General features: G+C 42.4%; 1 protein-coding gene across 4 annotated transcripts in view; it reads left to right on the plus strand.

Moving 5' to 3' along the window:
- Positions 1 to 7,379: 7,379 nt before the first annotated feature.
- Positions 7,380 to 12,284, plus strand: part of rbms3 (RNA binding motif, single stranded interacting protein) — a 111,188-nt gene continuing 106,283 nt past the window's right edge. Inside the window, exons 1-2 of one of the 4 annotated variants that reach the window (XM_028978763.1) lie at positions 7,382 to 8,205; positions 8,275 to 8,663. In XM_028978763.1, coding sequence (XP_028834596.1) covers positions 8,589 to 8,663 — 75 coding nt within the window. In that variant the 5' untranslated portion in view covers positions 7,382 to 8,205; positions 8,275 to 8,588. Of the gene's footprint in view, positions 8,664 to 12,284 lie in introns of all 4 variants that reach the window. The other 3 variants (XM_028978762.1, XM_028978761.1, XM_028978764.1) reach the window with 3 other exon arrangements.

Below are 12,284 nucleotides of genomic sequence, written 5' to 3' on the forward strand. Positions count from 1 at the left end.
TATCAACAAAGTTGTGAGAGAAGTTTGTGCTGATTATTTTATGGAGGATTATTTTTTATTGTATTTTCAGCAGAGCTCGGTAAGGTGACTTACACAGTGTCATGCTTTTCTGTACAGATTCTGTCACGGCTTCACGGTTCTCTCAGCTATAAATGCATTAAATTGTGACTCAAACAGTGAGAATATTTCTATGCCTAGTGTCAGAACAGTGCATTCAGAAAGTGGTTACCACAGATTGGTGTTCACAGAGTTTACTACTGTGAAATTTAATTGGCTTTCTCTGACTCTGTGATTTGGATGTGCCTTGCTGGAAATACTGGTCAATTAAATGCAAGTGCAAAACCAGGCTGTTTTAGGTAACGGGAAGCCTTGTTGTGGGTCTGTGTTCACTAGGTCTGTTGAATCCCTTTACGATAGTTAAACCCACCCAGCGGAAAAACTGAGGTGACTGCAGTAAAGGGCAGACTGCCTTTAAATGCAGGATGCCACTGCCTTTAAATACATAGACACAGAAGATGATTAGCTTGATGATTTAGCATGTGGTGAGTGAACTAGGTCAAAATATTTGCTTACTTATCTGTGTGTCAATTTTTTTGATATATATTTTTTGTGATAACTTCACTCATTGATCAAAGTATATATTCAATTTCAAGTGTAACAAAAACATTTTTTTTATAGGTAAACTGCAACCACTCCACTTAGTTGAGCTAAATGCATATCTGCTGTTCTATAAAAGACAAAAACTTTAAGCTAAATACAGTAAAATGAATATTCAAGGTTGCCAACTTTAAAAAACATTTAAAGGGAAAGGCAGTGTTCCATCAAGAGGTCTATTATGCTATGTTGGTATGCTCAATTCCAAAATTATTTTTAGAGCATTAAGAGGAACATTTCACCGAAATGCACAAAACATTAATGTTTTCTAAGCTATTAGATCTTTTCATTCCAGTTTTAGGCTAATGATGAAATTAAAGGGCAATTTTGGTTTAAGTTGCATTCCTGCTGAGCTATGTTTTTTTTAATAAAAAAGCTCTATTTGACCAGTAGCACCCTGCTTCTATTACTGTGGGAAAACACTTTTTTCCTCCTCCTGGCTGCAGCCTACTGCTCCATAACCAGACAGGAAAACACATTTCACACCCCTTATTACATGGAGTGTCTGGAAGTAACTTGGTTGGGTGAACCAAACTTATCAAAGGTGATTTCACAATTGTATTAAAAGATGGAAGGTATGACGTAGGTCCTCATCAGTGATTGGTGTGTTTGACTGTTTGGCAGACAGACAGTAAACTCAGACAACCGGTGAGACAGTTATGTCATGACTTCCATTCAGAAACACACAGACACACATCTGTGAAGGCGCAACAATCTGCCCGGACTAGTACACTTTGAGACAGAAGAGATATAAATGATTTAACATTACGATGCACAAAGGACCAAAATGGATTTAAGGCACACTGCACTGTATCAAATAAAAATGCATGTGTCAACAACCTGGCCAAAACTGTAAATTTGTAATAGTAATAAAACTTAAAAAATGTGTTTTTGTATCATACAACATGGGGATGAGTTTTACAGAGCTCTGACTATGACACTAAAAAGGAAAGGAAAAACATTTGCACCTCTAGAAAATGTCTTCTAGACATTATTGCATTCTTCATGGGCCATCATAAAAAAAAAGCTTAATTAGCAACCTTTTCCTAATTTTAACCTAATCTATTTAGATGCCCAGTACCCCTCAATTCCCAAAAGAAACAAGACACCTAGCCCTAAGCATGGATGCACAAAAAATAGGGCTTGGGGTAAGTGATAGGTCTAAATGATGGGGGGGGGGGGGGGGGGGGGGGGGGGGGGGGGGATTTGGGTCTTAATTTTCCATGTAGCAAGAAAATCAAGATAAGACAGGACATGCTGATGAGCTAAGGGTATGGTGTGTTACAGGAGTAGCACGAGTAGCAGCTGTTTCAGTGAATTACCTCTGGTATTTTAAACAATGCTTACTCTCTCCCATCAGTCAGCGGTCGTTCGCATGGCCACTGGGATTGAATTAATTCCATTTTCTCCATGCCACTCATCTCTGTCAGGTTCCCTCAGTGGGGTGGTTAAATTGTCCGTAATGCATAAACGCTCATTTATAAAAAACTGACAGACATGGCAGTCATTTACAGAAATGAATTACCTTCCAGAGCCACAGCGATATTTGGAGCTCCACCTATCAGTCACACCCGGCCACCCCTGGTGCGTCAATCACAGATAGTGCTACCTGCAGACGGGCAGGCAAAAGAAAGGGAGGGAGACTTTTAAAAAAAAATTTTTGGTTACATGTGATTTTTTTTTTATAAGAATCCAGAACATTTCTGAAAAGTTCATTCATATTATGATATTTGTTAATCTTTTCAACCCTGAATTAAATAAATTGAATAAACTGCAATAATTTGGATGCAGTAAATGGAATGAACCTGTTAGAGGCTAAAACGATGCCACTTAAGTTAATGACAGAAGTGTTTCGCCTCATGCCCTTTCACACAATGCAGTCAGCTTTTAATGTAATGAATGCCAGGTTAGCAAAATCCCTGTTTCTTAACCATTAATAGGTGTTCCATCCCCTGCCTCATTTGCATAATAATTACCATGAGTTCATTAAAGTAAGGTTATTTTTCAAATTTGTGTCCATGAGAAACGACTGGCACTATGATTGAGGGAATTTACTCAATCCCAGTGATTTTTTTAGTTTTATTTCTCCCAGTTTCATTAAAAAAGCTGTATGGTTTAGTGACAGTTAATATCCCAAGTGAAATACCCTAAACACACTACTGAAACACTGCATTAATGCAGATAGAAACAAGCACTGCATCAAATGGATGGTTCCATTTCTTTGCTTGACTCCAATAACTGACCTTTTTCCTATCCCCTTTTAGAAATAAAATCTTGCAGTCATTAGCATGGAGATGACAGAGGCCCTGCAAGAACTGGGCTTTTGGTGGCATAGAGACGGCATAAAAATGAAAAGAGACAGATTCTGCAATGAGTATAAAAATGCAATCAATAACACTGACAGCTCAATGGGTGGCCTAGTATAATATTAGAGGAGCTCTATGAAAATTTATAGCTTTGCCTTCTGGGACTGACAACAAACTATTAGGAAGTGAACCTTGAGTACTCTGAGAGTTAACAAGGCACACATGACAACTACATAGGTTCAGTCGCCTTAATCCAGTTTGAGCATAAAATTGTGTAATGCAGTGTGTTTTTTTTCTTGAGTTTGTGTAAATTAATGTGGCCATGGGTTGTGTCAGGAAATGCAGAAATCTCTAGGAAATACCCAGAATGCTGCATATGGACATATGAGCATGTAGGTAAGGAGTTCTAAAGTAACTATTAAAGCAAAATAATCACACCCTTTACTGTGGGAGTCGATGGAATACTATTTCCATCAGTAATTACTGACATGATAAAAGGTAGAAAAATATTTGACTCAAGAGAGAGCAGCAGTGGAATGATTTGGCAGGTATTTCTGCTGGGTATTAGGGTACAGAGTTTAACCCAGCTACTAAGTCTGGATAAATGGGGAGGTTTGCACTAGGAAGGGCATCCAGCGCATGTTTGTGCGGACGGCCAGACTGGTTGGTCCACTTCTCCCTAACAGGAGAAGCCAAAAGGAGACAACATTAGGGTACAGAGTAAATAGCAAATCAGTAAATTCATGCACACCGCAATGACTTGTAGGGCACATGGGTTTTAAAGATGCCAGCTGGAAGGTACCAGGCAGATAATATGTACTGATCATCTAACTTTGAGTTGTGAAAAAAACATGCCTTGCAGTATCTAAACAGATTTGTAATATTTGTTCTGTAAAAAGTGTGCTTTGGCCTAATGCTATAAGACAGGTATATATATCCCAGCCACTGGGGTTGCAGGTGACAATTTATTTCTTGGTGCCGGTCCCAAGCCCAGGTAAATTGTGACAGTTGCTTAGGGCATTCTCATGGTTCAGACGCCCGTATCCAGAGTGACTTACAATCAGTTGCTCCCCCTCGAGCAACTTAGGGTTAAGTGTCTTATTCAGGGACACAATGGTAGTAAGTGGGACTTGAACCTGGGTCTTCTGGTTCATAGGCGTGTGTGTTACCCACTAGGATACTACCACCCTACACCACCCAACACCAGGTCACTTCTGCGGACAACCAGACCGATTATTCCACTGTGGCAACCCCTAACGGGAGCATCCAAAAGAAAAAGATAGAACTAAATCAATATTCAGTGCTGTTGCTGACTACGTGTGTACCTGTACCTGTTGTCTACAATACTTTGCATTTAGAATGAACCGATGAGCAAACTCTAAATGAAGATTGAGTCCTTGTCTGAAGTCTTTTAATTGATTGAGCACAGAGGTCCAAATGGGACTGATTATCATTCCATAAAACAGCTGCTTCACAGGGCAGTTTAAATAAGGGCTAAAGTCCAGCTTTCATCACAGAACATGATTATGTTCAATTGTTTAAGCTCTGTGCTCTCTCACACTACACAGGGAGTCAAGATCTAATATCAGCATGCAGCGCTCGCACAAAGCAGCATCCAAGCTGCATTATTGGGTCCCTTCTGGGAAATGACTTTGCTTTTGACACCATTGCTGGCCGGGGCTTTTCTCACAGAATCTTTGGGCTATTTTTCTGCAGCCACATATGCCCACCAAAGAAGCTGGGCTCTGTTTTCTCAGCTGTGTCAGAGATAAGAGACACGTTTTTTTTGCACATCTATGCAACATTGGCTTGATGAGAACAGTACCCCTGAGTCACAGAGCAGGTTTCCTGCTCTGTTGGAGAAAGGCTTTGAAGAGTGCCGCAAGAACAATTACAGGCATGGCCTGCACCAGACACGGGCCTGCGCTCATGTTAGACCCCATGCCATCATCAGACATCTCACTACATACACTCTCCAGCTGTGCTCTCTGGTACAAGCCAGAAAGAACCACGATTGCTTAGTGCAAAGTTTAAAAAAAATACCGAATGCTAAAGCAATGCTTGTTCTTGTATATTGTAAATATTATAGAGCAGATAACCAGCCGATGCTCATGTTTTTGTGGATTTTTCAGTATTAAAATGGAAAAGAGTTAACAATTACATACAGTACCAACCAAAAGTTTCCAAGTTCCCACTGAGCAAAGCACTGTACCCACACACTGCTTCCCGGGCCAAAGGTGATGGGTTAAAAGCAGAGGACACATTTCATTGTGTGCACACTTGCTGTGCTGCAGTGTTTCACAATGACAATCACTTCAATCTCTTTTCTTTCTTTCTTTTTCTCTTCTAATTTTTTTAGCAGATGAAAAAAAGTCGCCTCTTTTTACCTTAATGGCTGCTTTGTTCACTACTGTTATCATTTAGTCTTGTTCTGTAATGTAAAAAATGTGAAAACATAAATGAGTAAGTGTGTGCAAGAATTTGACTGGTAGTCTATACAGCATGGATCTTGATACAGTCTAATTAAATTTCTCATTTCAGATGTTCTCACATTTCTATTGTGACCTTGAAACCCAAATAGTCCATCTATAATCATATCTGACCGATTAAATCAAAATTAAAGGTGAGAAGTGCCTTCATTGTATTATTGAAAGGAATAATGTAAAATAATAATTTAAAAACCCAATCTGTGTTTCATATCAACTGAATGTAAAGCAGTGTGGAAATGATGTTTGTGAAAAAGGCTGGTATGTTGAGCACCACATTCCCACTGCATTCCACACATGGCAGCAATCTCACTTCCTATCCTGAATCTCACTCTATTTCATTGAAAAAAGTGATTAGGTGGTTTAAACTTGTCTGGACGGAATTCTTGACAAAAAAATCGCAATCGCATGCCTTACAGGACAAGGGATTTACCACAGGACAAGGGGTGGAACAAGACACAGAAATATGCAAACATGAGGTGAATACAAGTGGACTAATCAGGTACACACGCATTGACAGGACCATGACCAAACCCATAACGTATGGTGTATGTTCTGCTTAACCAACTTAGCAGCATTCAGATATATTCAGACATATATATTAAAAAGATTGATTTAATCATATCAGAGCTACAACAATCCACTTAATGTGCATGTACTGATCAGATATATCGCTATGGCATCAATGAAATTTACAGTAGCTCTTATTATATAGGCACGTTTTCCTTTTTGAATCACTTTTGCTGCATGCTGAACACAAGAGCTTGAGATGGTATATCCCAGTTGTGAAACCGTCACAATTTGGTCCATGTCAAAGTTGCTCAAGGACTAATATCTAACATCTGAGACTATTTATGTTATGTATAATGCCATCACAGATCCTGTACACCACTGAAAAAGACAACACTAATCTCTTCAATATAATATAATGCTATACCTGCTAACACATCAAAATGCACAAATATGAATGACATTTGAGTAATGGCTAATGACATTAAACGTGCTAAGATTAGTCATGCTTGTGGAGGTGGTGTGATGGCATTCATGCACTTTAATCAGGTCATTTGTAAGCAGGGTTTTTATAGTTCAAGCTTCTGCAGTTTTTGAGGAGCCACCTGCAGCTTGCTGTGGAGTGTACATGGTACCCCATTAATATGGTCAGCAGTAAGTAGGCTTTTAGTAAGAATTTAAAATTTAAAATGTACTCCGTTTAATATATTAATTATAACTCAAGTGAATAATATATTTTCATCCTGCAATTTCAGCATTCTCAGAAAATTCTGGATCAAAGCATATTTTTTTGGCCATTGTATAATAAGTGAATATGTCCACAGATTGTCAAATGAATTTAAATCAACAAATAATATTAGAAAACTAATCAGGAAAGAGGTACCTAGTATTCACATGTTGTTAAAAGCATGGCTCAATAAACCCACTCTCTTTTCATTCCATCAGGCTGCAAATAGGCAGTGGCTGAAGTGAAAATCAGAATTATTGGTGATTGATAACAATGAATCTCATTTATATTATTTTGCAGGTTAATTGATATGAACACAACACACCAGAAAAATTACCCACCTCTGTAGGACATAAACAGTAATGTAGCTATGTGTTCTTTACTCTATGAAAAGACACTAATATGTCTGTTTTAAAAGCATCAGTATTCATTATTTAAAGGCATTTTCAGGTTGCTGCTATGCAAAGTGAAGCAAAAACCAATGTATTGGCTTGCATTGTTTTAGCCAGATTGTGTGCCAATACGGCAAGATGGTAATAAAGAAGAAGGTGGGAAGATGTGGAGGAAACCCGTTGGCACTATGTTCGACCAGTAGGGGTCCTCGGCTTCACACTGTGCCCTCATCTCCTCTCCTCCCCTTCCCGATGGCTCCACCCGCTTGACAGCGCCGCAGCCTCCTGGAGTACGTCTGTCCTCCGTAGGGGAGAGACGGGCTCGCTAAGACCCTCCTACTGGCTGAGACCACTGCAGCCTTCCTGGGGGAAGAGAGCCCGTGGAAGTCCCTCCTACTACCAGCCCGTGGAGGAGGAACGCAGCAGCAAGCCCTTAACTCCTCGTCGCCGTGTGGAGTAGCCGGCAGCACGCACACACACATACACACACACACACACACATACACTCACACACTCACACTCACTCCCGCTTTCACGGGCGCTCGTGCACGGCCGCCAGCACACACAGGTTTTCCTCGCGCTCACACTCACTCACAGGCGAAACACAGCAGTCCAAAAGAATAAAAGGCATCAGGGGAACGCTGAGAGCCTGGGACAGGAGAGCAGGATACCGGTCTGGCATGTGTGTGTGTGCTTTGAGTGTTTTAATCTCCTCACACACTCTTTTGGATACCTTGCGGATTGTGCTTTTTTTTTGCTCCGTGACCGCCTGGAGTTTGAGCTGTTGTGGGATTTACGTTTTGTTCTCCATCTCCTTTCGGTTAAACCCCCTCAGAGGCTCTTTCTGAGTGGAAGTGTTCTGGCACATCGGCTTGTGATCGGGCTACAGAACGTCCCTCCTCTCTTTCTCTCTCGGTCCCTGGCTCAGCTGCGCTGTTCGTGTGCCTCCCTCCAACGGAACAGACTGGAGTGCATGCCGGGGAAATTTGTTAAGCCCTAACATCATCTGACACTGCACAGGCTACGAGAGAAGAAGAAGAAAGCAGGAGAGAGAGAGAGAGAGAGAGAGAGAAAGAAAGAAAGGAGAGTCAGGGCACAAGGAGGAGACTACACGCCACCTTTCCGGAGAAGTAAAGACCAAAAGATTTCTCTCCTTCTTTCTCTCTTTCTCCACTAGCCGTCATTTCCTCTCTCCTCAGTCTCATCTGTGGGCAGAACCTTCACCGCTGTCCCATCCTCTCCACCGGTCACTATCAGACTGAGCAGCGGAAGGAAGGAAGGAAGGAAGGAAGGAAGGAAGGAAGGAAGGACAGCCAGAAGTCCAGTGACGGCTCCCCTACAGCTCCCTCTCTCTCTTCCCGTCTCCATCCCCTCTGCCGTTCCGTCTCCTTCTCACGCGCCGCTGCTCCCACAGGGATCTAACCTCCACCCCGAGAGGGGGGGCTCGCCAGGGGCGTTTCTAGCCAGCCAGAGAGTCTCCGTCCCCTGCCACGGCCAGAAGGATTCCAGCTACATGGGCAAACGCTTGGAACAGCAACCAATGTACCCCCAGTACACCTACTACTACCCTCACTATCTCCAGACCAAGGTACGGTGCGCTGCTCCCCCCAACCCCGCTTTTCCAGGCTCTGGGCATTATGCAGTGGATGATTGATGGCCAATCTAGCTCCTTTGACGATCTAGTGTCCGGCAGGCAGCCAGGTTGACAGGTTTAAATGTGACATCCTCTCTCTTTTTGTTGCAAACACACAGATGCATGTGGGAATAAAGCGATGAACTTGCACACACACACGCACAGAATGTTATCTCCTCAGCTCTCCTGGGCAATGGGGTATTTGAATAATTGCACCCCTCTCTCCGAGGCACTGTACCACCAGGAAGTTGAGAATTGATTGCCACGCTGTGATCGATTGCCTCCGGACCCCGTTACCAGACGGGTGATTCCTCAGCGGCAGCATTGATACGTACCTGCTTTTTTTGTGTGTGAGGCAAAGACTTGGCTCATTGTGTCAGACCTCTGCAAAAGGGGAAGAGTGCTCACACGAGTATGAAGATGGAGCGTGTGCACAATCAGCTCCAATCAGTGTTTCACTTGGTGCCGGGTTTGGATGTATAGAATGGGGCTTTTAATGGAGCTGGCATTCTCCATAATTACGCGCAATTAAAAACTCTATGTCTTTTACAGCACGTCCCTGATATGACGAGGGCGTGCAGCATGCATGACAAGTCAGAATGTGACCTCCGCCCATTTTCAAACCAAGAGCCCCCAACTTTCGCTCGCTTTCTCTTCAAGGTCAAGTCAAGTGGAATCTCGGCCTCTTCCGCTTTTTAATGAATTTCCCAGAGGATCTCTGTGGGAGCCAAGTCTCCAGTATCTAGTTTGTCCTTCCCAGACCCTCCACCAAGTGGGTGTGGTGTCATTAAACAATGCCATATCCTCTTACGAGAGCCACGGCCATGGATGGTGTGTTTGTGCAAGATGTCTCAATGCTGCCTGATTGCTGGACTAATTGTGTTACAAAAATCTGTGATGCAATAGCAATAATAATGCATCACTATGGATAGTACTTGCACATTTAGTTATGAATATAAAATTAATAATAATGACATGAGTATTACCAGTAAGTCATTCGAATTAAATGCATGCAGTAAAGTGGGGTAATTTTCATTTGCAGGAGAGGAAGAACAATATTTTTACTTTAACTGTTATTCAGATTTTCGAATGAAAAATGAAGCTCTTGAGATGGCGTGTGTGTGTGCACGAGTGTGTGTTCATGCAAGCATACGAATGTGTGTGCGTGTGCGAGCGCCTCTCCAGTGTGATTGGAGATGTAAATGGCCTCTTATTAATCTTGATTCCAGCGCAGTGACCGAGTGTAGGCATGCCTCTAGGGGACATCAATCACACTGGGACAGAGAGGTACCTGACACACAATCACAGCCCCCTCACGAGCCTTCAGCAAATATCCCTAATGCGGGTCTTTATGGAGAAGCAAAGGAAAGATCTGTGTTTAATTCAAGGAACACAGACCCTTTAACAGCAAATTAACTGACAGGCTTCAGCTAAGGGACATTAAATGCTAAATAGTTGACATAAGAGGAAATGCATAAAACATCCCAAAAAGCTTTGGTTTCCTCACTGCTTCAGATGTTGGACGCACCGAGATGCTCATGTGTGTGGGGGTGGGCATCGTTCTTCACAGCGCTGTAACGCTATTAGGTTATTAAATAGATTTAAGGGCAGGTAACCCCCCCCCCCCCCCCCCCCCCCCCGGTGTTGTGTCAACTGAAGGCAGAGGGGCTCCTTAGCCGTTGAATTAACAGCACCAAGCCGGTCCCCCACAGTTATTTCGGCCGAAGCAAAACGCGAGAGGACAGCTTTGTGCGTGTGTGAGAGCGAAAAAAAGGACATGTGAGAGAGAGAGAGAGAGGCAGAAAGAGAGATAGAAAATGGACAAGGGAGGAAGCGCGCGCGCATGTGTGTGTGTGTGTGTGTGTGCACGAGCGTGTGTGCACGAGTGTGCGCGCTTTGGTGGGGGCGGCGGTATTCAGTTACACTCGGAGGGGTCAGCTTTTGTGCTGCAGAAATAACATCCAGTCGGCCGTTTAAATCTCTCCTCTCAGCATGACTGAACGCTAACTGGCCTACAGTGGATGACACACAGCCTGGCAGCAACATTCCTGCAGCGTTGTGTGAGCGTTAGGCACTGGCCTCATTAAATATCGGCCTTATTAGTCCTAGTCACTTTTGTTGGTGGCTGTACTTTGAATTCCTTAATATACACTATTGTGACATTTTAAAGTGGACCACAATTAATAGTACAAAAATGATTCGTAATTGCTAATCTGACCAGATTTCTTTGGGTTAGTGATATGTGATTTGATGTGCTATTGTTCTCAAATCAAGACAATAACAGACATTCTAACACTGTCTCAGTTAATGTCATCTTTATATATAACTATATTTATTCAATTTAATAATTGAATTTTCCTTTCTATATACCCACAGGGAAAAATGACTTTAGTTTTATCTGGGCAAGTTTTTTTAAATGCTAGACATACATTGTGGTAGTTAGCCAACAGTATCTTTCTGGTGGTCAAAAATGAAGGGCAAGAATATGCTGACAGTGATTGAACAATGTATGAAGCGAAAGTGATTATTTTGTCATTGTAATTCAGAGCATAGCACAGCAAATGGAGCACACAACAAAATGTGTCCTCTGATTTTAACCGATCACCCTTAGTGGGCTGCCATGAAAGGCGGACTGGGAGCAGTGTGTGGGGACGCTACCTTCTTCAAGGGGACCACAGTGTCACCTTGACCGTTTGGGATTTGAACCTGCAACCCTTTGGCTACGAATCCTCTTCCTTTCCCACAAAACAACCGGTGCATCATACTACTCGCACTACAAGGTGAACCTGATAAAGTGTCCAGTAAGTGCACAACTCTTCACTTGAGAATTCTCTCTGCTGCTTGTCTGGTGCTTCCTTTTAGAAAGTGATGTATCATGCATCAAAGTGTTAGTGGTCCTCATGGTCTCAAGCTTAGCCTCTTCTTTGAGCGTCCATGTTTGAGCGGATTTGTTGGAGTGATTGTAGTTTGCTTGAGGGCTCAACGTAAGACATTGACTTACATGAGTAGAGAGTCACAGGTTGTGAATTATACATGGAAACTCCACCAGGGGGATGGCTTTCCGACGCTTTGCGCAGTGAAACCTTTCCTGGGTTGTGCTGCGCAGGCGGAAGAAAGGAACACCACCAGCCGTCTCTCCTCTATTGGTTGGTGAAGGCCGGGGCATGAACGCTGCTGGCGGCAGGATTCCGGTGTATGCATTTAGGCTTACACCGTAGTGGCAAAACATCCCTTTGCTTTTCAAAAAAGCTTAAAAATGTAGTCGAGATGAATTATTGAGACGTGTGCTGAAGTATTCATGTGTTCAATTCTGTTAAAATTGTGTTCAAACAGATTTCAGTCTTTGAACGTTTATCTATCTATCTATCTATCTATCTATCTATCTATCTATCTATCTATCTATCTATCTATCTATCTATCTATCTATCTATCTATCTATCAACTGAATATATATATTTTTTGTTCTGTCAGTCTCTGTCTGCTTTGTGTCACTCATTCCTGTTGTTCCTTTGGGCACAAACAGGAAAGGAAATTTTGTTTCCTTCCCTTTGAAGCCTGTCTTTAATGTCTGGCAAG

This window comes from Denticeps clupeoides, chromosome 5 (assembly GCF_900700375.1).
Source record: "Denticeps clupeoides chromosome 5, fDenClu1.1, whole genome shotgun sequence".
In the NCBI taxonomy this organism is placed as follows: domain Eukaryota; kingdom Metazoa; phylum Chordata; class Actinopteri; order Clupeiformes; family Denticipitidae; genus Denticeps; species Denticeps clupeoides.